The following is a 26127-nucleotide window of genomic DNA, read 5'->3' as shown; positions in this document are numbered from 1 at the left end:
GTTAATTGGCATCAGTGTTTGCTGACAGACCTCTGTCCAAGAGCTAGTCCCAGAAATGGAGATCCAGGGAAAGTCCACCTGCACTGGATCTAACAGTGTTTGCAGCACAATTTCTTTGCATCTTAAGGCAGCGGTCTGTAGGATGTGCTTCCAGCTCTCAAAGGGCCAAATTACAGGTTATGGCAGCTTTCCCACGAGTCTGGAGAAGGGTCATAGTTCAGTGGTTACAACCTCTGCTTTGCATGCAGTAGGTCTCAAATTCAAACCCTGGCATTTCCAAATAGGACTGGGGGAAACTCTGGGGAACCATAAGGAAGTAAGAAGAACTTGCTAGGTTGGGCCAGTGGCCTATCTAGTCTGGCATCCTGTTCTCACAGTGGCCAACCAGATGCTATGAGAAGCCTGCAAGTAGAAATCTCCCCTCCTGGTAGTTCCAGGAACTGATATTCAGAAGCATACTGAAAGTTATGGTAGACAATGTTGAGCTAGATGGATCATTCCCTATGTTCAATCCCAATCACACAGGAAGAAGGTGAGTGGTCCATTTCTGTTTTTAAAAGGAAAAGGGACATGCCAGTGGAGGAGTGAAGATGCCTTCCTCCCATTCATGTCTCTGTTCAGTGTTTGTTAAGTGAACATACACAGCACACCTAAATGCACACAGAAGATACATACCTAAATCACTATGTTGCAGAGATGTGGTTTAGTCTTCCTCCCAGTTGTTTTTCTCTTTAGTCAAGGTTTTATGACAAACATTTCATAAAACCTTATGGGGAAACACTTAGGGAGAGGAGCAGCACAGAGATGTCAAGGGAGAATGCCCATATTTCTTTTTTAAAAAGGATGGGGAACCTGTAGCTCTCAAGATGTTGTGGGACTCCCAACTTCCATCAGCCCCAGCCAGCATGGCCAATCATCAAAGGTGATGGGACTTGTAGTCCAGCAACATCTGAAAGGCTACAGGTTGCTCACACAGCGAAATCTCCTGGTTTCCACATAGTTGGGGGAATATTAATATTTAAAAGCATGGATCTACTGCAGTCATTTCTAGCTTGGTTCCACTATGGTTAAACACATAGGGTGGAAGCAGTAACACAGATCCATATAAACAAAAACAGCGTGTAGATTTAAACTAGCAGATTTAAACTCAAATGCCTGCCAGGATTTGATCCAAGGCTTACTATTCAGGCACTCTAAAGAAATTTACACTTCTAAGCCTTAAAGTGACTTCACCTCCATCTCTTACCCCTTGCAACATGCCATGTGCCCTCAAAATCTTCTTCAGAAGTTTGGGGTGCCCTCCAGAGCTGATTTTTGGGGGTGCACAGGGGACTGCAGGGTAGAGGAGAGGGAGATGAAGTCCCATTTTACAAGCAGACAATGTTGGAATCCACCCAAATGTGGTCTTTCCCCACCCCGAAATAGATTTAAAGCCTTATTCTTAATGTTCTTAACAGGAATCTCGGAAATGCCTGAGTTCTGATCTGGGGCTTCCATTTATTGTTTCGTTTAACTGTATGCTTAGGACATAAAATGAAGGATCATTTCTGCAAGGTGAAATCAATAAATAATTTATCAGTTGTCCCAGTTTGTATAGTAAATTGCAATTATCGCAATCCCTTGGTTGGCACAAGCTTATCAGACAAACAGGTTTCAGAAGCCACAGAAATGCTTCCTAAACATCAATGCAGTTACGTAATGTCAATTGTTATGCTCTTGCCGCTCTCCTGTGTGACCAAATTGTTAATAGTTAATCTGGTGTCTCCATTAGTGGTTACCTTTGCATCCTAGCAACAACAGCGGATACAAAATTGAGACAACAGTTGCCTCTTTTGACTTTCAACACACTTGGCTGTGGTTAAGAATATGTTTCAGGAAAAGAAAAGAAAATTATGCCTTTTAAAAGCACAGGTGTTTGTTTGTTTGTTTGTTTGTTTGTTTGTTATAAAACAGGACTTCTAGAACCAGTTTTGTATTTGGGAGGGGGTCAGTACAGTTCAGCATAATAATTGTAAACTTTCAAAAATCATTTTTTATGGTCAACAGTTTTAGAACATGCCTAGTATTAGTCTGAACTGCAGTTTAACACTACAGTAAATAATTTGCAGGGCACAATTTAAACTGAAGGTGTCAGAAGGAATTTCCTTTACAGACAAAGTCATTTAGACTGCAGTTGTATGTACACTCACCTCTGAGTAAGTCCCCTTGAACTCAATAGAACTTACTTCATTGTAGATATTTATAGGATTGCACTCTTAATGTACTTAGGCTTGGATCCTAAGTTTCCTTCCATGGATGAAATGAATGGAACAAAACCCACCTCCCCACTAGAGAGATACTTGGGGTTAGAGACACTTTGGGATGGAATGAATGCTACATATATGTCTGGTGCCTACAAATGGAGTGAGGTGTTTCCTCCATATGTGAACGGAGGCACAGCTTAGGATCCAAGGCAGTATGTTTATTGCTTTTCATTATTAAAAAGGAACAGTTCAGATAATAGAAAATGGGAGCACAGAATGTACACAGGCATCTACACCTGTGACTGATTTCTAGCTCATATATATATATATATATATATATATATATATATATATATATATATATATATATAGTTCAGGGCTAAGGCGTTTGGGCTCTCCAGTTGTTTAACTCCCAACTCTCGCCAGCCTCAGTTAGGGTTGCCATACATTGAGAATTTCCCAGACATATCCAGAAGACTATGGTCAACACCAATGTCCAGGCAGAAATTGTCAGCATGTCTGGTTAAATGTGGACTTATAGTAGTCCATGTCGGCATTTCCATTTTTGTGATTTTGCCAAAAAAAAGCTCAACAACTTTGACAAAAACTTTATGTGTGGATTGCCACTGTTTGAAATATGGCAACCCTACCTCACTCACCGTGGCCAATGATCAGGGATGAGGGGAACTGGATTCCAGCAACATCTAAAGGGCCACCGTTTGCCCACAATTTAATTTAATATTAATATTATCCATAGTGAATTATTTAACCATCACACAAATCAATTCCTAAGATGGCTTACTGTCAGTAAAATAATAAATACATAATAAATACATAATAAAATGCAAAATACATAACATCAGATAACGAAAGCATAGCTTTAAAAAAAAAAAGAGCCAGCAAGAAACATATTCAAAACATGCAATACTTTGCAAATTTGCGTAGCATCCTTCCGCAGGGTCCTTTGGCCAACTATAACTTTTTTTGTCTGTGAAATTTAATATGCTGAAGAGAGAGAAAGAGTATTGCCCCCCCCCCATTATTTCATTAACAGACACTGGTTCATTATTAAGTTCTAATGCCTTTCGATCATTTGAAATATTGAACTAGTTAAACAAATTCATTGATGGATTCAGCAAGATAATTGGCTTTGTCTGACAGGACTCATGAAAGATGGCCTGACAGGTAATTCTAGGCTGAACTGTTGTGAATGGTGGGGAAATGAATGGCTTTCTGGGCAATTCTCAGCTCACAGTCAGCCAGGTGGCTGCTCAGTAAGCCAGGTAGCTGTGTTGTGTGTGCGACGTCACAGGCTCATGGCATCACAGGCCCACCATGGCACCAGCACCTTTGCTTACAATCAAGTGGCATACAGTTAAATACTGTAAATAAAAACAACCAGCCAGAAGCCAATATTATTTTCCAGGACAGATTAAAAATAAAGAGTGTCTACAATAGACAGAATATAAATTATGAATCAGTCTTCAGAAAGCTGAGGTAAATGGCAGTGTTATTCCCAAGCAGCAAACAAAAGAAAGAACAAAAGGAAGAAATAAAGGTGAAGATTTCAAAGATTGTAGGGGAAAGTTGCAATGTATCAGTTTTATTGTAATTTTACCTTTGGCATGATAAGATTATTCACCACCTTGATATCTTTGTAAGTGAGGGGCAGTTTCAGCTTATTTTAATAAACTAATAATAATGAATAATAAATATTTGGAGACTTGGTGCAAACAGGAAGAGACCAACAGGTTCCCCCTGCAATCATCTTCCTTCCTTCCTTCCTTCCTTCCTTCCTTCCTTCCTTCCTTCCTTCCTTCCTTCCTTCCTTCCTTCCTTCCTTTGGAGAATTTGGAGAAAATTATAGGACCAGAAAAGATGCATGGTCACGTCTATGCTAATTGCATCAGTGGCTCCTCTGAAGGGAGTGATTCATGGTTTGCATTAACATTCCCGATTCCTGAATTAAGAAGCTAGCCCCCATGCATGTTCTATTTCTGCCTCTTTCATATCAGAGTCATCTATCCTGATTTCATCTCACTCTTGTCAAAATTTAATTGATAATTCAGGATTCTTTGTATTTTATTTATTTTTTTAAACCTTTACGATTCTCTGCATTAAGGAATGCATAGAGAAAGCAGTGTTCTTGAATTGGATTCAAACATGGTCATGTCTGCAGGTTTATAATATAGAGATTATGTAGAGCTTGTCATGTTAAGAAATGTTGGAACTGTCCTTTCAAGACAGTGGGGTGCTGTGGTCTAAACCACTGAGGCACTTGGGCTTGCCGATCAGAAGGTCGCTGGTTCGAATCCCTGCAACGGGGTGAGCTCCCGTTGCTCGGTTCCAGCTCCTGCCAACCTAGCAGTTCAAAAGCCTGCCAAAAAGTGCAAGTAGATAAATAGGTACTGCTCTGTTGGGAAGGTAAATGGCGTTTCCGTGTGCTGCTCTGGTTTGCCAGAAGCGGCTTAGTCATGCTGCCCACATGACCTGGAAGCTGTCTGTGGACAACCGCCGGCTCTCTCAACCAATAAAGCGAGATGAGCACCGCAGCCCCAGAGTCATCTGCAACTGGACTTTACCTATAATTAAAATATTATCATGTCTCGATGAATACTGTTCTAAAAAAACATATTTTTAATACATTTTGGTAGCTGTTTTTTTTTTTTTTTTTTTTTTAGCTGAGAAGTCCATCACAAAATTCAGAGACGTTCAGCATCTGACTCAGAATACATTTCCATCTATATATTAGTCTGGGAGGTGCAAATTAAATTGGTTAACTTAAAAATACTGACCATTCCTAGGACTGAATATCCATATATTTCAGCTTTTCCTATTCTCCATAGCAATCATACCATGTCTTATAAAGATGTGATGAGAACCTTTAGAAATTTGTCTTCTTCCTGTTCCTTTCCTCACTTATTTAATTAAAGTACTTGGGGGGGATTAATGAATACAATCCCTGGCTTTCACCCATGAGAATATGAACCCTTTCAATGACTGCTAGCCTTGACACAGTTAAGAGCTAATCGGGATGTTTCTTTTGTGTTCACCTACCATAGATTTCACTAAAATATGCAGCTAGCAGCAGTACAGTGAATGTCCTTCTAATTTTGAAGAGTGGAGTAGGTGAGCAGACCTGCCTAATTAATTCTCTCAAGGGATTCTGGATGAACCTGAGGTCTCTTTATTTTAATTCTCAGCAATGCACAAAAAGCATGAATTGACTAGAATATATTTGGAGAAAGTGTTGCATTTACTCTGCTCATTTATGTGATCCTTTCACATTTGAATGCAGTTTTGTACTGAAGCTCTTTTATGTAAGGTACAAAAATTGTTTGAAGAGCACACATGGCTTTTCATGGACACACACAAAACAAACTAAGTCAGTGTACTGTAGGGGCTTCTTTTTCTTATAGCTTGAGGACAGTTCACACAACCTGTTTTCCCCAGTTGTTTGAAAGAAAGTGATTACTGACAGGGGTGCCAACTTGAATAAAATATTGGGGGGGGAATAAGCTCCACCCCACATAATCAATCACATGACACAGTGCGCGCACACACACACAAAATTGAATGACAATGCCCATCAACTTAGGCAAGGCCTGGATATTGCAAATCTTTTATTGGGGAGGAGGACAAAGTGACCTTGGCCCCTAAGAGTTGGCTCCTATGATTACTGGTGAGTTTGAAGCTCTCCACCTCATCGTGCCAACAGATTGCTTGCAGATCAGAAGCCCCTAATAATACAAGTTGCTCTGTATTTCAGTTCTTCCATAAAATGCCCCAGTCAGCTTAGTTGGGGGGGGGGGACACAACCAAACTGACTAGGGAAATGCCCAGAGGTCCAAGAGGTATTGCCATGTAGTATTTTTGATAGGTGTATAACAGGACCTTTGCCACACTGTTATCTCCTAGAGTCCCAAATTTGCTTCATCATTAATCTCTAAGGCTACAATGCAAACCCTTGTTTACTCTGGGGGGACTTGAATTAAGCCAAAAAAAAGCCAAATCATGACTTACATAGTTCTGGGGCAAAAGAAAAGCAGCCCCAATTTATGTTCTGTGGTCCTTGCACACTTGCTTGTTCATGGTTAGCCATGCTTTGCGTGCAAACTGGGCCACCATATTAACCTGAAATAAGGAACACCTTCAGGTGTCAAACTCCAGGTTGTAATCAATGTGATAGGATGTTTCATGACTTGGTGAAAGTCAGCATAGTCTTGATCTCCAAGATGTAGTTTCCTCCATAGCATGTCTTGCCAGTATTCCTGAAAAAAATATTTTTGTTGCCTTCGATCCCTACTTTCTTGGGTATCATGATCTGCCCAGTCCATCTTGATGTACCCATTTTCAGTCCCTATCAAAGTTATAGTTAAGATGTATTTATTCAGCCTTCCTTTCCTCATTTTGTGCTTTTAAAGCCATGCTGCTGTGTCTGAACTTGGTAAACAAAATTGTTTACTTCACTCTGAGTGCAGCGTAGTCCTTTTAAGGAATCCTGCTGTACTTGGATGAAATAACTGTGTCGTCTTGTCACTTGAGTTAATGAGTGAACAGGGATGCATCAAAGTCAAGTCAAGAAATCAGAAATGAGGAAACTGTGCCACCGTAGAAAGCAGGAGCCAATTCTTTTCCTTGGATTTGTGTTTCCCTCACCCCACACTTTCTATATAGCTCTGGGAAAAGGAAAGCGGTATTGTATTCAGCAGATAAGTAGAATGGAGGAAAGTGACTGCACAGAATGAATAGCAGACTCTATATGTGCAAAAATGCAATGGAATATGTTAAATATATTATGGTATATATGATGTTCTGCTTAGTTGCTGTGGGTTTAATGTACTTCTTCAAAGCTCACGCAGAAGCTATTTGGTTTCTCAGAGATACCAGTGATTTATTTTTGGAATTTCTGTTAATGTGCCTGCTTAATAGTACCAAGAAGTGTATTGGGAAATATAAAGGGTGGAGAAGCATTGAATCCTGAATCCTGTTTTGACAAGCCTGAAGAATTGTCACTTGTGTCTGTTAGAATTGAAGTTAGGTGAAGTAGATTTACCTGTTATGAATGCTGTCTCAGTTCCAATAATTAATTAACACTGGATGTGTTCCTTCCGTGACCCGCAGTTAAGGTGTTAACTTTCTTTAGCCTGTATATAACCAAAGTTACAAAGAGGATCAGTGTTTCTTTTATAAAATGGAGTCAATTTTATAAAAAGGGGGGGGTCTATTTTCATAGATATTTTTGCCCCTGGCTTGAAAAGGCACCCCTATCTTAGGAGACATGAAGGGGTGATGCACCGAAATTTGATAGGCTATGTGGCTATGTGGCACTGTTATGTTCTAATCAACACTATGGTGCTGATCAGCAGAGGGAGAGAACACAGTGGCTATAAGGACCATCGGCAAAAATGGGTAAGGTACAGGTGGGGATATTTCCTCACACCATCCCCAGAGGTATTTCATGTTCCCCAAGCACAACTGTAGCCTGAGAACATTTGGCACAACCTTAAATATTTTGTACACATGCCTCTTGACTTCAGTATGGAAATTAAGCACACCCCAGCCCAGTAACCCCAGAGCAGAACAGCTGGTAAACAAGTACAAGACCAGGTTTGGGGAACCTTTGACTTCCAGATGTTGGACTACAGCTCCCATAATCTCAGGCCACTGGCCACCGTGCTTGCTAGTGCTGATGGAAGCTGGAGGGCCAGATGTTTATTTGTTTTATTATATTTCTAGGCCGTTTTTTAATTATTCAAAGTGGCTTACAAACAGTAAATAACAATAATATGATAGAGCTTAATAAAGCAGCACAAATGCAGCACAAATCACATAGAATAATTAACAGATCATCAGTGAAACAATTATAGTCTATAAAACACTTTTAACAAAGCAACAGCTAAAAAATAATAAGGTAAACATCACAAGTCATATTATATGATTAAACAAATCAATGCAGCATTTATAATCTATAAAACAATAGCGACAACATTAACAAAAAGCAACCAGAAGATAAACCAAGCATTGTTAAATTCATACACACACTCTCTACAACTCTGTGACTCATAATCTTTCACTCTATTCCTCTCATTAAAATACTCACACACAGAATGCCTATGGCTCCCTTCTGAAGGTTCTTAGGGCTGGAGGTGGCACAGCACAAGTGGGAAAAGCCATTACCCATGGCAAACAGAGTCTCTCTCCCCTCACTGTTCTTTCTCTGGAAACAGCTGCCTTAGGAAGGTTCATAGGGCTGCAGGGTAGGGCAAGGTAGCTGGAAAAAGCCATTACCTGTTGGCCAACACAGAGTCTGTCACCCCTCACAAATGTTCCCCACCCCTGCACTAGACATACCAATTTATATCTTCTTTTTAACTTACCATTCTAAAAGCAGGTCTCAAATAGGGAAGTATGTGATTTATAATAAAGCACCCTTTCAAAGTTCTGACAATAGCACATCTCACACTCATATGGAGTTTTTAAAATGGGATCACGGCCATGTTAACAGTTTTGCAGAAAGGGATCATGGCTCTGTTAAAGCAACTGAATATTTGAAACAGTCCTCAGAATCAAGCCACAAACACTGCAACTTTAGAACCATTTGGTGTGCTGGATGCTATTGACTTTAGCATCTGACTTTGAATTTTAGAGTCTAAAGCATGTCACTTGAACGTACCAGCCACAGATGCCTATATAGGGCTGTTCACAATATATGTTTCCACAATGTGATTATATTGATCCTTTTGCTTTGTGGGAGGTGCTTATTTCTTTTACTGACAGAAAGGCTTTAGAGCCGACAAAATTCACTCATTCAACTCTTTGTGGAGCTCTAAATCTCTAGAAAATAGGGGAAAACACTTTTTAAAAATTATACGCCATTTTCTTTTGTTGTGGTGCTATACTTTCTTCAATAAATATAGAGTTTCATTTATTTAAGAACAGGATATCTGCTCTCACATTCTGAGCTTATTGTTGCTGGTGAAATGCTAGCATATATTGTGACAGCTCTGCCTATAGGATTTTTTGGCAAGTTAATCTTGACAAATCCATATTATCTTCATTGTTGCAGTTTACTCATCCTGTCATGTTTGGTTTCCCTCCCCCCTCACATTTTAACTGTATTTTACCCAGTGTATCTGGATAGAAGAAAAATGGGCCAAGCCAGCACAGTGTCATAAGTTGCTGGCAAAGACCATATCTTAATTTACACACATCTATATTAAGGAAATGGGAGATACAGAGACTTTTCAGAGGTGACTTGGAAAGCCTGGAGTAGTCGTTCATCACTGAGAAGAGAAGCATCTTCAGATGCTCCCACTAAGCAAGTGTAGGCAGCCTCCTGAGTATACTGCAAACAGAGACCATTTTAAACAGAATCCATTAGATAAAGGTTTGTTGTTGTAGAGGAGAAGCCAGGGGAAAGTAGTGTGGTAAATGGTGTATTTCCTCATTGCTTGAGTAAAATGGGATTACTAAGCAGGGCTCAAATATGTTCAAACCCTGATTGTGTGTCGAGGCTTCCCAGAAAATTACCTTAAATAACTCACAACTGACAACAGAATTATGGTTTGGTTTTTGGCAAATAATTTAGGGCCACAACTTTATTAAATACACAATTTTAATCCGAGTGTTGGCTTAGGCTTTTGGTTATTCACTCGTCCTTCCTAAAGAAGGACTATCCCCATCTGTCCATCCAGGACAGGACTCAATCAGCTGTCCCCTTAGGACAGGACTCACCTCATCTGCCCCACGTGGCAGGACTCACATCAGCTGTCACCATTGGACAGGACTCACCTCATCTGCCCACGTGGCAGGACTCACATCAGCTGTCACCATTGGACAGGACTCACCTCATCTGCCCACGTGGCAGGACTCACATCAGCTGTCACCATAGGACAGGACTCACCACTGTCCGCTTGGACAGTTCCTGCTCCGACTTCCGCATGGAAGTCAAGTAAACATACCTGGGAGTGAGGAGGTGGCTGCGCCCAGTCATTCCCTCCTCACCTTCACCAAGAATGTTCCTCAAGGCTCTTGCTCTTAAAATTGGGCCCACCATTCCCGCCAATGGCAGGATGGTAAGGACAAGAGTGTAAGCCCCGAGATTCCTTTAACGGAATACTTCTATATGGAGCAAATGGAGGTGAGGGTAGGCATCCGTGTGCCACCCCCTCTACCAACCGATTAACCAACCAAAAGCCTAACCGCCAATCAAGCCAGCCCTGGCTTGCCGCCAACACTCAGAGACCTAACCAACTTTTTAAACCCTCAGACACATCACGCAGCCAAATGTCATACCCATCAGGGGATAAGTGAACCCCATCATCCCGATATAAAAGCGGGGCTCTAACATTAATTTCGGGATGACGAATCAAACTCCCCCCGATTTCGTACACCCGTTTGGATGCTGCGCTGTTAACCCTCTTCCTAGCTCTTTCCCCAGCCAGAGGAGGAATATCACCCCGCCATTGCATCCTCTGCAACATTTGGGACCAAAAAACGACGGTATCGGGGAACCAAGTCCTTATCTCCAACAAATCTCGTAGGATAGCCAGGCGAAGAGATAACGGGTCCACAGCGGGGATGTCATTTTCTCCCAGCTGGATCACCAGGGCGGACGGGCACCCGAGCAAGAGGGCTTTGCGCCGCAGCAAAGGGAGAAGCTCCCCCCAGCGCATGCCCCTCTTGCCCATCCAGGTCACTTGGATGTTGGATGGAAGGCCAAGTCGAGGACCCAATGGCGTTTGGCCAGCGCGAAGGCCTGCCCAATGGACTATGGAATGTCCCACCATCCATATGTGCACGTCCGCGAGCCCTGGAAAAACATTGGAAAACAGACGACAAAGTTAGGAGCGCTTCCGAACATAAGATCTATACGCTGCAGATTTCCACCTGCCCAAATCCTTAATAGCATCAACCGAAAGACCCCAGTGGGCCGCCGTAGTGGCGGCCCCAATGCGAAAGGAATGAGGAGCGTAATTAGCGGCCACGCAACCGCATGCCGCTATCACCTTCCTCATAACTCTCGTAAATTGCAGCCTAGTCATCGGGTTACCATCCTGATGCACAAACAAGGGGCCCTCCCCAGCTGGCCTTTCCGCCAAGAATTTGGCTACGTCCTTAACCGGGCAGGGGCCCGTCTGCCCCGTAGCAGGCAGTCGCATTACTGCTCCTTTACCAGCCTGGTCGGTCTTGGAACTCCGAATCGTGATTAACAATTCCGTTGGTGACAGACGTATGTCCTGGAGTAGCAAACCCCCTGGCACCCCCTGACGCATCTGACCCCCTACAATTTCACCAATTCTCAAAGCGCCAAAAAAGGCCACTGAGAAGGCGGCCGAAAACAAACGGGCCTCATATTTAGACCAACACACCACCCTAAGCTTCAATCTCATTTTAGTGAGAAGGTCAAAAGAAATCGGGTTCCTGGTAGGGGAACGGGGAGGACAAAGCCTGCCCCATCCCTCCATGGCCTTACGCACCACAAATTTGGCGCAAGGGTCCCTATTAAAAAACAATTTCGAGAAAAATGAAATGGCCGCAGACTGGAGCTTTATGGTCCTGGCAGCCCTTCCCAGGTGAAACAGGTGTGCCAAATATTGAAGCACCTGGGAAGAAGAGGGGCGGGCCGCTCCCTCCACCGCGAGCGACTGACTGCGAAAAGTTAAAAAGTCAGTCCAAGCTTTTTGATAAGCCCGCAGGGTAGAGGGGGAAACAGAAGCAGCTACTCCCTGCAAGACTAGCAGCTGCCAAGGTTCCAAAGACGATCCGGGAAAATCTCCGGCTGATGTTGTGCGTCTGGAACCAGGGACCTGAAGCGCTCCATCTGAAATCGTGACAAAGCGTCAGCTATATCGTTGGCCACGCCCGGGACAAAACGCGCAGAGAAAATAATGTTAAAACGCAGGCACTGCAGCACGAATGCCCGCAGCAGAGCCGATACCCGAGTTGACTTAGAAGATTGTTTCGCAAGGACAGTCACCACAGCCTGGTTATCTGACCAAAAGCATACGCGGCGGTCCTTGAAGTCGTCAACCCAAATATGGACTGCAACTGCTATAGGAAAGAACTCAAGAAAAGTTAAATCCCGCGTGATTTCAGTGTCCCGCCAAGCAGGGGGCCATCTTTGAGCGCACCACCTGCCATTCCAAAACAAACCAAATCCCAGGGAACCCGCCGCATCGGAGTGCACTTGGAAATCGTTGTGCAGGTTTAAAACATCCTGCCACAAGGATACCCCATTGTATTCCTCCAGGAATACCAGCCACATCCTCATGTCAGCCTTCTCACCCTGCGATAAGCGCACCCGGTGATGAGGCCGATGCAGGCCAACGGTGCGTTTGTTCAAACGCGCACAAAAGGGGCGACCGGGTGACACAACTTTACAGGCAAAATTAAAGTGACCCAGCAACGATTGCAGCTGGCGAAGCGTCACTTTTTCCGGCACCAGCATTTCCTCTATCACCCGTCGAAGCGTGGTGATCTTCTCCATAGGTAAGCTGGAAGTCTGGTTAACGGTATCCAGAAGGATACCCAGGTACGTGAGCCTGGTAGCTGGGCCTTCAGTCTTATCCGCTGCGAGGGGCACGCCCAGCTCATTGGTAAGGTCGTTAAAGGCCTGTAGCAGGGTGACGCAGTCACCCGTATCGGCCGCAGAAACCATTAAAAAATCATCCAAATAATGAGTGACCCCCGTTAATCCGGTCTTCGTGCGAAGGGCCCATTCCAAAAACGTACTAAAGCACTCGAAGGCCGCACAGGCTACGGAGCAGCCCATTGGCATGGCCTTATCAAAATAATAGGCGCCTTCAAACTGAAAGCCCAGCAACCAAAAATCATGTGGATGAATTGGTAGTAATCGGAAAGCCGATTCGATATCACATTTTGCCAACAAGGCCCCCGGCCCAAACTTTCTGATCATTTTAATTGCCTGGTCGAGAGAAGCGTATTTGACCGTACAAAGCTCCGGAGGGATCACGTCGTTCACGGACGTGTCCCTAGGGTGAGACAAATTATGAATGAGCCGAAACTCACCCGGAGCCTTCTTGGGGACGATTCCCAAGGGAGAGAGATGCAGATTGGGAAAAGGCGGAGACGCAAAAGGACCAGCCATGCGCTGGAGGGCTATTTCTTTATTAACCTTCCGCCTTGCGACCTCGTGCATCTCTCTCACCGACTTCTGGTTCCTAGGATTCCTAGCCAGGGGAACCGAAGCTATCGGAATCCGGAACCCGAAGGAGAAACCATCCCGAAGATATGCAGCTGCCTCAATATTGGGATAGGAGGCTAACCAGTGTTTAAGGGCCGGTAACTTAATGGGAGAAAAAGCTAACCGAAGCAATTCACTTTGATGTGGAAGCTGCGGGGGGAGCGGGGAGGGCAGGGGCGGAACCCCTTGGTGCCTGCCTGAATCCTCCCCGACCTCCACGAAAGGGCCGCCGGCCCGCATAGCAGTTAACAGCCGGGTGGCTACCGCCACACCGGTCACAAGTGTGCGCATAAATACACCGCGGGCGCTGACACAGTCCTTTATTGAAATCCCAGCAGCGCAATTTAGGTGCCGCCTTAAAAGGCTGGGTCTTAGCCTTTTGCTGCTCGGCGGGTTTTCGTGAAACCGACGGAGCCACATACGTGGTCCAAAGGTCCAAGTCTTTCCTGTCAAAGCGGGCGGTGTCAATGTTTGACGCCCGCCTACGAAATCGTTCATCATAAGCAATTGCGGCTGCTTCCCCTGCCATGTTATAAGCTGACCTTACGATGGACTTGTACACGATAAGGTGTAGAGCCCTGCGGGGATATGCCGCTACGACCACCCCGGAAAAAACTTGATAACAATCGAGCCAACGCTCGAAAGTCCGCTCCACCTTTCTCTCCCCGCCTTTCTTCTTAGGACTAACGAGGGCCTTTCCTTGTTCAGGGACCACATCCTCCGGTGGAGCTAAATCAAAAATGTCTACATATTTACCATCCAATATCCTAGACCTCAACTTAGAGGACAGGTGACTGCCCGGAATAATATCCCTAGTACTGTTGGTAGAAAATGTGGTTTCTGGGACCAACTCTCCATCGAGACATTCCTGAACAGCTCCGTAACGAGCACGATGGGAATTCGCTCGACGAGCCCAGGCCCAACGAGGGAGCCCCGAATCCACTTCCCCGTAAGCCCAGTACAACCCCATAGAGTGATCAGAACCCTCGGAGCTAGAGGACGAACCTGAGGTGGTGGAAGCCGAGGTATCGTCCTTGCGCCTCTTGGCACGCCTCCTGGAACGACTTTTGCGATGACGTTTTCCACCACGCGACACTCTAGCCGGCACTGGGAGGGCCTCTTCGCCGGATGCGGACGAAAGCGCCTCGCGCCGCGAGGCCACGGCAAGAGTCTGGGGTGGAGCAACGGGTGAAACAACAACATTAGAGGAGACCCCCGTCTGCCCTACCTGCCCTTGCCCACTTACTCTGCCCTTGGCCTGCCTCCTTCTCCTGGCGCGCCGAGGCTGCTTCCCCTCACTTCGTCGTTTGACGGGAGGGGGAGCCGGCGCCACCAGAGGCGTGGAAGAGGCATTCGGCATCATAATGCCGGATGGCCCAACAAAGTCGTCTTCAGAACTATCGGCTGGTCCGGACGTGGTTTCCGCCAATTCTGTGATGGTTGCCATGGGAAACAGTGGCTGCGTCAATACCGCCGGAGCCTGCGAGGAATCCAGGGGTAAACCTGCAGAGGTAGAAGGGGCAGAAGTAGGGTCTGGGCCCTGTAAACCATGAGGCATAGCTGTTGCCGCTGGGTCCACCCCTGGCTCCAAGGGTGGACCTGCAGAAGTAGAGGGTGCAGAAGAAGGGGCTGGACGCTGCAACAGGGCGTCCAACCCTGATCCAAACTGGGCCAAAGCCTGTGGATCCCCAGAGAGGCTTGCAATGAAAGCCTCAATGCGACCTGCAGCAGACGGTGTGGATGGAGATCGCAGCCTTCTAGAAGATCCCTTAATGATCCTCTTTGGTTTTCCGGATGACGATGGATGAGACGCCATTCTAAGGAAGATGAAACAGAAAGGAAAAACCAGCAACCGAAGTGACGTCAAATATTCAAATATGCTAATATTGAACAGTGTATATCAGAAATCCAGGAAAAAATGGCGCCCCAGGCCGGGCAGTGCAAGGCCAGGGGCCTCCAAGGCCCCTCCCTATGAGAAAGGGGGGGGGGAGGAGGAGAGGGAATGCCCGGCCTATACAAAATTAAAAATGCCAAATTAAGTAGGGCAGCTAAACAGGATAAGGATAGTTAATTAGTTGCAAACAATATTAATCACTCAATTAACGCAAATGAAAAGGTCACGTTGAGCTGAGGAATGAAACCAAATTAGCCTGTGCTCAAGTACCAATTAATTCCCTTGGCTGCAGTAACTCACTGCCGCCACCAGGTGGCGCGGCTAAAGCGAGAGCAAGCCTGCAGCCAAGTCAAGCCTCAAAATGAGCTCGCTAAAAGGAAAACTCTTTAAAACGGAACGCCAGCGCTGCTGCCCTTCTCCTGGCCTAGCGAACCCCAAGAAAACCTCGGGGGGGGAGGGCACGGCACAACAGGGCCCCAATCCCCCAGCGACCCCCCAGGCAGCCCAAATTGCGCCCGCTATTCCTCCAAGCCCCAAGCCGCGAAGCGAGCCCCGCGCCAACACGCGGTCGGGCCTACGATAGGCTCCGAACCGCGGTGTGCAGTGGGGGAAGCCTCCGCCCACGCCGGGAGGTCCCGCCGCGCGAAGGAGCAAGGCGCGGAGGCCGCGGGCACCGCGAAGCGCGCGCGCTCCGCTTCGCCCCCCGCTGCTGCTGCACCTAAAAAAGAACGGCCCCGCCGCCGCTAGCGGCAACAGAGCAATCGGGGGCTATTTTAAACAGGCACTCCCAGCCCCGGGATCGCGCAGGGAAACACCCCCGGATCGCACAGGGAACACCCCCGGATCAAGGTAAGCACAGCGCGCAGGCTCTCAGCCGCCGAGAAGCCGCAAAGACCGGCGAAAAGCAGCGAGGCCAGGCACACCAGCTCCACACTCTAAAATCCACCCCCCCCCACGCAATCCGGAAAAGCGCCCTAAAAGAGCGGACCTCCCAAACCACCACCCCACCAGCCGAGTCCGGCCTGTTAGCGGGGCCCGATAGAGCAACGGGGGGGGAGGGAATCGTGAAGGGGAGGGGGGAAGGGGGGAAGGGAAGCGAAAAATAAACAACGGAGGGACTGGAGGGAGGGGGAGAGTGAGGATACGAAACGCTAATGAAGGATAAAACCACGGTAAAATCAAACAGAGAAGTTAAGAAGGGGAAAGCAATAATAAGCAAATACAACCAGATGCAGGTCACAAGGCTCCTTGCCAGGTCAGAATCAGTGCTACCAATTCAAACGCCAGGCAAAAATGTGACCAGAAAATGGTGGACGCAGCTTTAAGAGGGGCCCCAACAACCAATCAGATCCAAGGAATTTGCATACACACGCCCCCCCATTACTCAGCATGAGCTGTGGCCTTACACAAACCAAACCCTAAGCTAAATTTCTTAACAGCCCTACCACAATCCGCTTTATATTATATGATATAAAGCGCTAAGTCCTGTGTCAGAATCTAAAATGGCACTGACCTCAATCTGATGGAGTAACTGAATCCATGTGCATTGGATTTTTTTGAAAGCTTTAGGCATGCTGATGATACTTGGCATGCTCATCTTGTCAAGAGAATTCAGTCCCTTCATATAGAAGGGGTCTGTGGGGCCATGGCTCTTGTCCCACTCCTAATGATGTGGGCATCTGAGGAGTGCAAACATTGGCCTGTAGGCCTGGGTTCTGGAATCAGGAAAACCAACCTGCCTAGTTGCCTACATGCCCACTTTTCCTCACCTCAGACAACCATGTGAATGCAAGGGCAGTGTGAATGGGACTGGGAAGACCTCTGCATTCTATACACTACCCCTCTTGGTGTTTCAATGTATTCTGCCCTGTTCTCAAACCCTGCCTCCAGCAGAGTTCTGAGGCCTCCTATTGCCTCTTGCGGTCATGTGGTAGTAAAGCGTTGCCCTCCTGCACTGCTAAGTTCTAAGGAGGAATCCTCAAAAGAAGAACCAGCATCCTTCTAAAAATTACTGGGCTACAATGCATATTATTCCTGATCATGGCCGTTCTGGCTGGGGTTGATGGAAGTTGGAGTCCAACACCATTTGAAGATCCACAGGTTCCCCATCCCTAGTTTCATCTTACTGTATTAAGATTTGATTGGTCTATAATATTTGTATAACCATCTGTTTAAATTCTGTTGATCTGTCTTTAAATTGTTCTTGAATTACCATGAAACATTGCTATATTTTATTATGCAATGTTCTTTTTCTAATGGTATGAGCCTCTTTAAATCTAGCAAAGAGTTTGTCATGTGTGATGAATGCACTCCATAATATAGAAACATGTGCCTTTGTTACATGGTATGTGGATTTTGCGGCCAATAGAGCGAGATGAGCACTGCAACCCCGGAGTCGGTCACGACTGGACCCAATGGTCAGGGTCCCTTTACCTTTTTATGTGGATTTTGCATAATTTATCAATCAGACATGTCTTTCTTGTAGGAAATCATCTTCTGCAAAGCATCCTTTATTATTGCTGCTTGGAACAGAATCTATCGCTTCTTGATTCCACAATATGTTTTTGCAGGATACTGACAACAATATGACCTTTTGGGGAAGTTTAAAATTGTTTTCACACTTCCAGCGCTGCCTTCGTTAGCTTGACAGAAATATGTTTACAGTATAAAAATTCATTCTAAGGTGTTACAAATCACCCATTGTTGTTGTTGTTTCATTGCATTCCTTCATTAGCTGCGTATCTCCAGGAGGGAGGAAATGTAGAAAGTGGAATTTTGCTTTAAACAATGGAATCTGTATTCTGTCATGCCTTCCATCTCCCAAGGAAGGTATCTGAGAACTTACTTGTCTGTTTTTATTTATCTTGCCAGTGAAGTGTATTGATGAGAAGAAACAAGGTCCAATGGTGTTAAAACAAGACATGAAATATTGATTAATTCATTTTTTTAAATTCCTTTTTGCTCCTGAGTATAGCCGTTTTAAAATGCTACTGTCAATATAGTACTCTCTAATAAACCTTCACTATCAGAAGAACCCTCTTTCTTCATAGTACTTTGGTAAATGACTATTATCCTTCCAAATTGGGAGCTTTAAAAAGCTCAGGGTAGCATCTTTTTACCGCCAAGAGAGGAAGCTGTTTAGAGAGAGCACAGCTAAATGCTGTTGTGTCTGAAGGGAACTGCTCCTCATGCTCTCTCCAGAATTTGGTTGAGAACTGTTAGTAGTTAGTGGTAAGTATTCTAGGTGGCTGGAGGGACTGCTTTTCATAGTGGCTGGAGAAACTCAGCAGACAGATAAAGAGAAGGGTTAAAAGAATGGTACAGAGCTGAAAGTTGCAAGAGACAAGAAACTGTTCTGCTTCGGTCTGGCTTTATTAGTGCATTGGAGTGAAGGACAGTTACTGACTCATCTCTAGCAGGTTTTCTTGGAACGAAATCCCACAGTGTTAAATAGGACTTCATAGTGAGCGTAGCATTTTAGCCTGAATAAATCTCAAAGTGCAGAGAATGAAGAAATAGCAGTGGTTTCATTAAGGAGGAAAGAAAGAGGTTGACCCTTAGGGTGTGTGTAGAGTTTGAATGGATCTTGAGTCCTGAGCTGAAGCAAGGTGCCTCAAAGAGATTTGGGTTTTATCAGCGACGAAGTAGGATGTGTAAAAGGAAATATAAATCGAAGCATGGGTCCTAAAAGAGCTTCATGGCACCTCAACAGTCCAGACTATGTTTTTTTTAAAAAAATGCTGCAGATAAGCATCTTCTAAAACTCAAAATACTGTACTTTTCCATGTATTAGACAAGTTGTTGGTTTTTTTACTCTAAAACAAGGTCTAAAAACTTATACATGAGTAGTGGGTAGATGTGACAGGTGATTGGTTGCAGCCGTGAGCTGCAGATTGTCATTGGTGTGTGATTGGTGGCTGCTGCAAATGCTGCTTTGTATTGGCTGATGTGCGTTAAATGGGTGTGTGATTGGTTACTGCGTCAATTGCTCTTGATTTTCTTCTGCTGTGTTAATTTGGCTTGTGGTCTCCTTCCGCTGTCTGCAATTGGGCAGGCACATTTTGTAGGCACGAGTGATTGTTAGCGAGCAATGCTTGAAGGTTAGGTTAGTGATTTACTTTAATTCTCCCCCCCCCAAAAAAATACCTCAACAACATCTGCCATCCCCCCGCCCCACCCCCCCAAAAAGCTCAACAACTCTTGGCAATCCTCCATAAAAAAAAGCTCAACAACTTTGGTTCACCCTCCTCAAAAAAAGCTCAAAAACTGCAATCCTTCCCCAAAAAACAAAAAATAACTCTGGGCCATTTTCTTAATTTGGAGTCCCCAAAAATAGGGCGCCTTATACAAGGGGGCATGTTATACACGGAAAAGTACGGTAATATCCCCAGGCTTGTCATTTAAGGAATGACACCTGGATGGGATGGTAGGGGAAGGGAGATAGAGCACTGGAATCAGGAGAGGGTCCCAATCCCAACTTCCAAGTCCAGTTTGTAATTGGAATGGGTTTTGGTTCTCCCACCCCAAAACAACCCTAAATATTTATAGACACTTGATAGGTACCCAGACCATAACTCCTGAAGCTATTTGCCGGAATTTGGCAAGTTTTATCCAATATGGAGGGGTCGTAGAAAGAGGGGGGAAGATGTAGTCCCTTTTTTAAGAGACAGTGAAACACCCTTGCACAATGTTCCGACAACCTCCCATGGTCATAATACGAATTCAGGCATTCATCCATGCTGTTAATGATCAGGTGGATCAGGATGCAGAAGTATTTTGGCAATGCCCCATGTGGGGTTATAATAGCTCTCTTCAGGTATCCATTCATGTGATTCAAAATTAGAATTAAGCCCAAAGTGTGGGGGGGTGCCTTTTGGCTTCATCCCTGCTGTCACATCCCCCCCAATCCCAAAGCCAATGTGTTGTGGAGGGAACATCTGTAGGCAGGAACTGGCTGTATATACATAGGCTCCCTTTAGGATTTAGAACCCTGTACATCTGTTGCTCAAGTTTAAGAGAGAGAGAAGAGAAGCAATCCAGTGAAAGACCCAGTGAAAGGTCTTGGGAATCAGGTGTAGATATGATCACTTGCATGGGAAACTACAATGAACTTCATGTTTCAGTTTGAATAGGTTTGGGGTGGGGAGTCAAAAGAAGAGCAAGCTAAGATTCCAGTACATCTAGAGAAGATATGATGCTCTGGGTTTTAGTCTTCCCATGAATGACTTAGGTTTGTAGCTGCAAACCTAAGTTGTAACCATGTTTACATGTGACAGTAAGCTGAGACAACCTTGCTACTCTTGATGACTATGTTGATAGGAATATGTGGTTATAATCACATAAGTCTCCTGCATACATTACATTTTAGGTGGGGCTGATTACCTAAACTCACAGCATGTGAATCATCCTTGAACAGCCTTCCCCAAATTGGTGCCCTCCAGATGTTGGACTACAACTTCCTTCATCCCTGGTGTGTTGCAGTACAAGGCATTTGGAGCACACCAGATTGAGGAAGACTAATTTTGGAGGAGGAAGCAGTTCTTGAGAAAGCAGAAGTTCAGATATGGTGACAGTTATGTAGGAGAATGAGTGAAGTGGGAACTGTGAATTTATGTTAATTGTGGGGGAAAGGGCTTCATCAGGGTCAAAGATGGCTACTTCCCAGAAGTTCCAAGTTCAAATATGTGTCATTTTAACGTTACATGAAAGCATCTAAGTGTAAAGGTCACACTCTGGTGCTACACATTTGTTTTTTAAAGTTGTAAATAAATTTTCTACATTATCCTACATAAATTTCCAGATTTCAGAAATGCATATAGTCAAATCTTAGGTATGCTTTTTGCAAAAATAAGTCCAACTATGCAGAGTGGAACTTGCTCTCAGGTGAGTGTACATAAAATACAGCTATACAGCTTTAGTGTATAGCATTTCTTTTGCAGGCTAACCCAGAGAATCCAAGCCTGCTGGAGTGAGGGGACAACTATAAATAACTCAAAATAATTACATATTTTTGTCAGTTTGTCAAGTTGCTGAATGTCTTTTGTGTCAGATAACGGATGATATGTCTTTGAGAAAGTGTTAGCAATTCCTCAATGTGGTCTGCTGTGTGTTGTGTCTTTTACAGAATCCAGTCAGGATCCTATCTCAGTACTGGTTGGTTTACCTTAATTCTGGCTATGGATGCTTGCTACAGAATACATGTCTATGGGATGATAAATGACACCTACTGCAAGTAAGATCACAGGAAATTATTTTCATGCATCTACAATTCTGATGCCTTGTCACAATTTCACAATTCATTTTAATGCCATAAATCCAAGAAATTGATTAGGCAGGCATCCCCCCACAGCGGTCTGTATTGACGTGGCACTTTATTGTCAGTGTATTTAGTCCCCATATGGCATGTGGTATTGATTAAATAAAAGCATTTACAAAAGTTTAATGTCAAATGTCATGAAGAAGTTTTAAAACGAAAGACTTTCTGCCAAATCAGAATGAAGCCAGGGACACGGGGACACATTTCTTTTAGCTTTTTACAGCTCTTGTGCAGTGAGAGTGTACAGTATAAGAAGCAAAAATCTATCCTCTCTTGGAATTGAGTAAACTACTGCAAATAATTTGAAGTGATTCACCCTGATACAGGTCAAGAGCTCCACCTGCACAAGCAGCTGCTGGATCAGAAACCGTAGGCATGAATTAGATGTGCATTAAAATGCACATTGAAATGTGCAAGTGCACAGTAGAGGGTGTTCCTGTCTGCGTTGCATTACTTTCAGCTGCATTTGATAAACATGCTCACACAGCTAGTTATCAGTATCTAAATACCTTTTGAATGTGCAAATTTATTATTATTATTATTATTATTATTATTATTATTGAAAATCAGAGTATTTATGGGTTTAATAATAATAATAATAATAATAATAATAGACACACTGGCCAGGCACAGTAACTATTCTTACTATATAGGATGCAGGCCTGGCCAGGACGGCTTTTCTATTATAGGTTCTGGGCTTGACGAGGCACATGAGCCTTCTCCAGCCGAGGAATCACACACCTCCTCCCCGAGCTAATGAGCCTCACCAGGGCTGTGGGTCCTTGCCTGCCTTCCCTCCGAACTGACAGCTGTAAGTTCTGGAATCCTGAGGTCAGGGAGTGATATGTCCTATTTTGCCACTTAAGGCAAAACAGGAAGTGCCACCCTGCTCTGCCACACCACCACTACAAGTGGGGCACTCACCACTACTGCACCATCTGCTGGTGGCGACTGCAGCTGTGTCACCCCCACCACTTGTGGAGAAGCAGTGCTGGCACTGGTCCCTGAAAGAGCTTGCGAGCTCTCTCCCAAATCTCAAGAGGCATTTTTGCTCTCCTAGACATCTTGCAAGACTTTGATGAGATCTCGCAAGATCTTCCAAGAAATCAGCACCTATCCTGGCACCACTTCTCGGCCAGGGCGCAGGCCTGGTGCCAGGATGCTGTCAGCGGCTCCTGACTTGGTTGCCCAGGAAAGTATAAAGACAAGGAAAAGTTTCTTACCGTCCTTTTTATTTGAGTCTTTACATAGAGAGGCTACAGAACCCAGCCTCTTGGATAATGGCATTGTCCTGAGTGAAGCCGCCCCCGCCCCCCGGTCTCTGCCACTTCCTCATTCATCACTTCTATGTGTGCTGCTATGTGCCCTCTGTCTTTGAGCTCTTTGCTCTCCTACTTTTAAGGCTTGCCAGGTTTTGGGAGATGGAGGGTCTGGAATGCTTTCTAATGACAACATTTCAGCCAGCTTCTGCTGCTGCTGCTGCTCCTCTCCTATTATTTCCCAACTTTTCCCTTCATCTGCCTCTGAGCTGCTACCTCCCTCAAACCCCTGTTGTAAATCTATACTGTCTTCCTCTTCCTCCTCCCTAGAAGCATCAGATGAGGAGTCAGTCTCCAGCATTCCTCCTCTGCCCAGTCCCTGCTCAGCAAAGCTATTTATTCTCCTATATATGCAGATGATGGAGTTCTAATTTCACAGACATGGTTGGGTCTTGAGCTGTTGCTGATTGAATTTGCTGATTATTGTAAAAAAGAAAAAGAAAAAAGAATCCTTAACTATCAAACATACCAAAATTATGGTATTCCCCAAGGAGATGAAAATCTTCTGTGTCCTGGATAATCATGGATTTGATCAAATTGATTCGTATAAATGTTGAGTCTTTCAGCTGGGGAACCCAGGCCAAAGCAGAGCAGTCTGGGGGTGAAATAGTTTGTTTCCTTTGTGCAAAGGGTAGAATATCTATCCTAATGGCAATTTGTATTTTTTTAAAAAAGCAACATTGTATCCCAGGTTCTTTTTGGAACACCTATTTGGTTTGCCTTAATTTAAAATCTCTCCAGAAGGTCTTTCTTCTATTTATATAGAAACCAAATTGTTTTTCAATGTTACTCTAAATTTGGAAGATGGACTAAATTCTTTGAGCAGCCTGGCTTGGACATATTCCATTCACTTTTAACTTACGCAATTGGGCTTTCCTCCCCACCCCCACCCCACCCCCCAAAACCCTTGATGAATGTATCTGTATTTCCAAAAACTTGTTTGTTGCATTTATATTCATGTGTTCTGGTCAGGCGTCAGTTAAGGTTGTTTTGTTTTCTGAGGCAAAGGACTATATGCTTCCATTCCTGCTTTGACGTCCTTCCTTTGCCCTTGATTTCCTGTTGCCATTGATGTTCTGCTTTACTTTATTGAAAGAAATTCACTGGAAATACGGTGTATGTATGTATGTGTGTGTGTGTGTGTGTGTGTGTGTGTGTGTGTAATTCCCCCGTCCCAATCTGAGGGTCACAGGCTAGTTAAGGAGCTGCATCATAGACCTGTGTGGCACACACTACTCTCAGAAGTTTTATGACATTCAAACAGTATATAGATTTTGTTAAATAAAACAAAAACCTCCAGAAGACGAGAATGGCTATCCTCAGTATCTGCTGTTTGAGGTGATTGCCTAATGATAGGGCTGGCCCTAGTTCTGGTGTGCATATGAAATATTGTAGGTGTGATGAACTTAATGAATAAATCAGCCTTGTGACTGTGTAAGCAGTTTGCAGACTTAAACTTCGTCAGTAATATCCATTCATACTGTGCTCTGCATGTTCCGTAATGTGATCTCCTTCTTTTGTCCAGCAGCTTTTACTATGACTTTTATTTAATGTATACAGATGTGTTTATGGTAGATTTATTTACATGGCCCAGAAAATATATTTCATTGACTCCTGTGTTTTGTCTTTGTTCCAGGTCAGAAGGCTTTAGGAAAGTTCCTTATCACTATTATGAGCCTGGAAGAGATGAATGTGACGAGTACTTTCTGCATGAAAATGCACCCTATGGAGGTCACAGGTTTATCACAGAAAAAAAAGTGTTTGCTGACTGGGCTAAGAGGCGCACGATAACATTTACACATCCTAACTGGACATTGTCATGATGCTGGTTCTCACAGTCTTCCCTTAAGGAGCATAATGTTCCTTTCAAGGCATGCCACAGTTCACAGTGATATTTTCAACTTACTTGACTTCCACAACTTGAGTGGCATGGAAGAAACAAGATGGTCCCACCATTTAACAAGAGGGATGTAACTTATCCATCTATGGAAGACATACAGGATGCTTATTCTATCTCTTAGGGTTGGGGTAGAATAATGCAATTTGTTTTTAAACTGGACTTTATTTTTATTATTTTTTTAAATCAAGATGGTAACAGTTTGGTTTTAATATGATAATGTTCTTAAGGAAGGAAATACACAATCTCACACAGTCCCACTCTCCTGTTTGTGTAGAAATGATATAAATACTTGAATTTAGATTGTGAATTAGAGTTTTCATTACTAAGAGAACCTTCTTGTCTTAGGCACAGATTGTTAAGGGCCAGCTGCGTATGTGTTTGTTTGTTTTTTAAAAAATATACGCATGGCTACAAATTCACATTATATGAGAAAATTAGAGATGGGTTAAGAAAGATTCCTGAACTCCAATTAGTTTCTACACATGGGGATTTTGTATGTTTGAATCCCAGGAGTACTTCATATGTTGTGAATGACAACCTGCTGCAACAGCAGTTCAACAATCCAGGCTTTCTGGACATTGCCTCAAATTTTCCTGGCATGCATCAACACAGCTACCTTCTGCTCTAAAAAAATACTCCATAGACATGTACAGCATGTTTCATTAGGGTGTGCACCCAGGAATTTATTGAATACATATTCATACTCTGTCATAACGGATATTACTTTTATACATCAAATGAACTAAAGTAACGAATTTTTTTTTAAAAAAAATAACAACTAAAATATCATTTATTTATTTATTTTGCTGTAGTGATAAACAGGTGTATACAAAGGTACAGTCAAGTTTTATTTTTCTTTATATTTAATTACACAACCAGAATTGACCAAAACAGATTAAGGGTGCTTCATCTTCCTGACTTAGAGAACGAGATGCTTCTCACCATGTGTTATGGACCTGAATTCCTCAACCACATCATTCTAATTAACTGAAAAGCAGCCCTTCACTCCCACAGATATCTCTGCACAAAAGGTGACAAGTAGAGCTCGGGTGGAGACAGAACTATGAGACAGAATCAGATTATGGCAGAAGAAGAAGGCTGGAATGTCCAACTTCCTCCCTTACTGCCACTACTGAAGCCAATCATCTCATCAAGGCTTCCAGGGACAGACTCAGGCAGAAGCTGCAGCTCCAGCCCAGATCCATTCCAGCCTTTTTATTCTGTCTATGTCTCTCTGTCTGCTTCC

General features: G+C 44.1%; 1 protein-coding gene across 2 annotated transcripts in view; it reads left to right on the top strand.

The window, feature by feature from the left end:
* The window catches only part of ST6GALNAC3 (ST6 N-acetylgalactosaminide alpha-2,6-sialyltransferase 3), a 244089-nt gene extending 218910 nt beyond the window's left edge, over positions 1-25179 (top strand). For both annotated transcript variants that reach the window (XM_035121514.3, XM_035121516.3), the window contains 2 exons: positions 21471-21578; positions 24618-25179. In XM_035121514.3, coding sequence (XP_034977405.3) covers positions 21471-21578; positions 24618-24804 — 295 coding nt within the window. In that variant the 3' untranslated portion in view covers positions 24805-25179. The remainder of the gene's footprint in view (positions 1-21470; positions 21579-24617) is intronic.
* The last annotated feature ends 948 nt before the right edge of the window (positions 25180-26127 follow it).

This window comes from Zootoca vivipara, chromosome 7, assembly GCF_965207765.1.
Source record: "Zootoca vivipara chromosome 7, rZooViv2.hap1.1, whole genome shotgun sequence".
In the NCBI taxonomy this organism is placed as follows: domain Eukaryota; kingdom Metazoa; phylum Chordata; class Lepidosauria; order Squamata; family Lacertidae; genus Zootoca; species Zootoca vivipara.
This window is presented reverse-complemented; position numbering and strand designations above follow the sequence as displayed.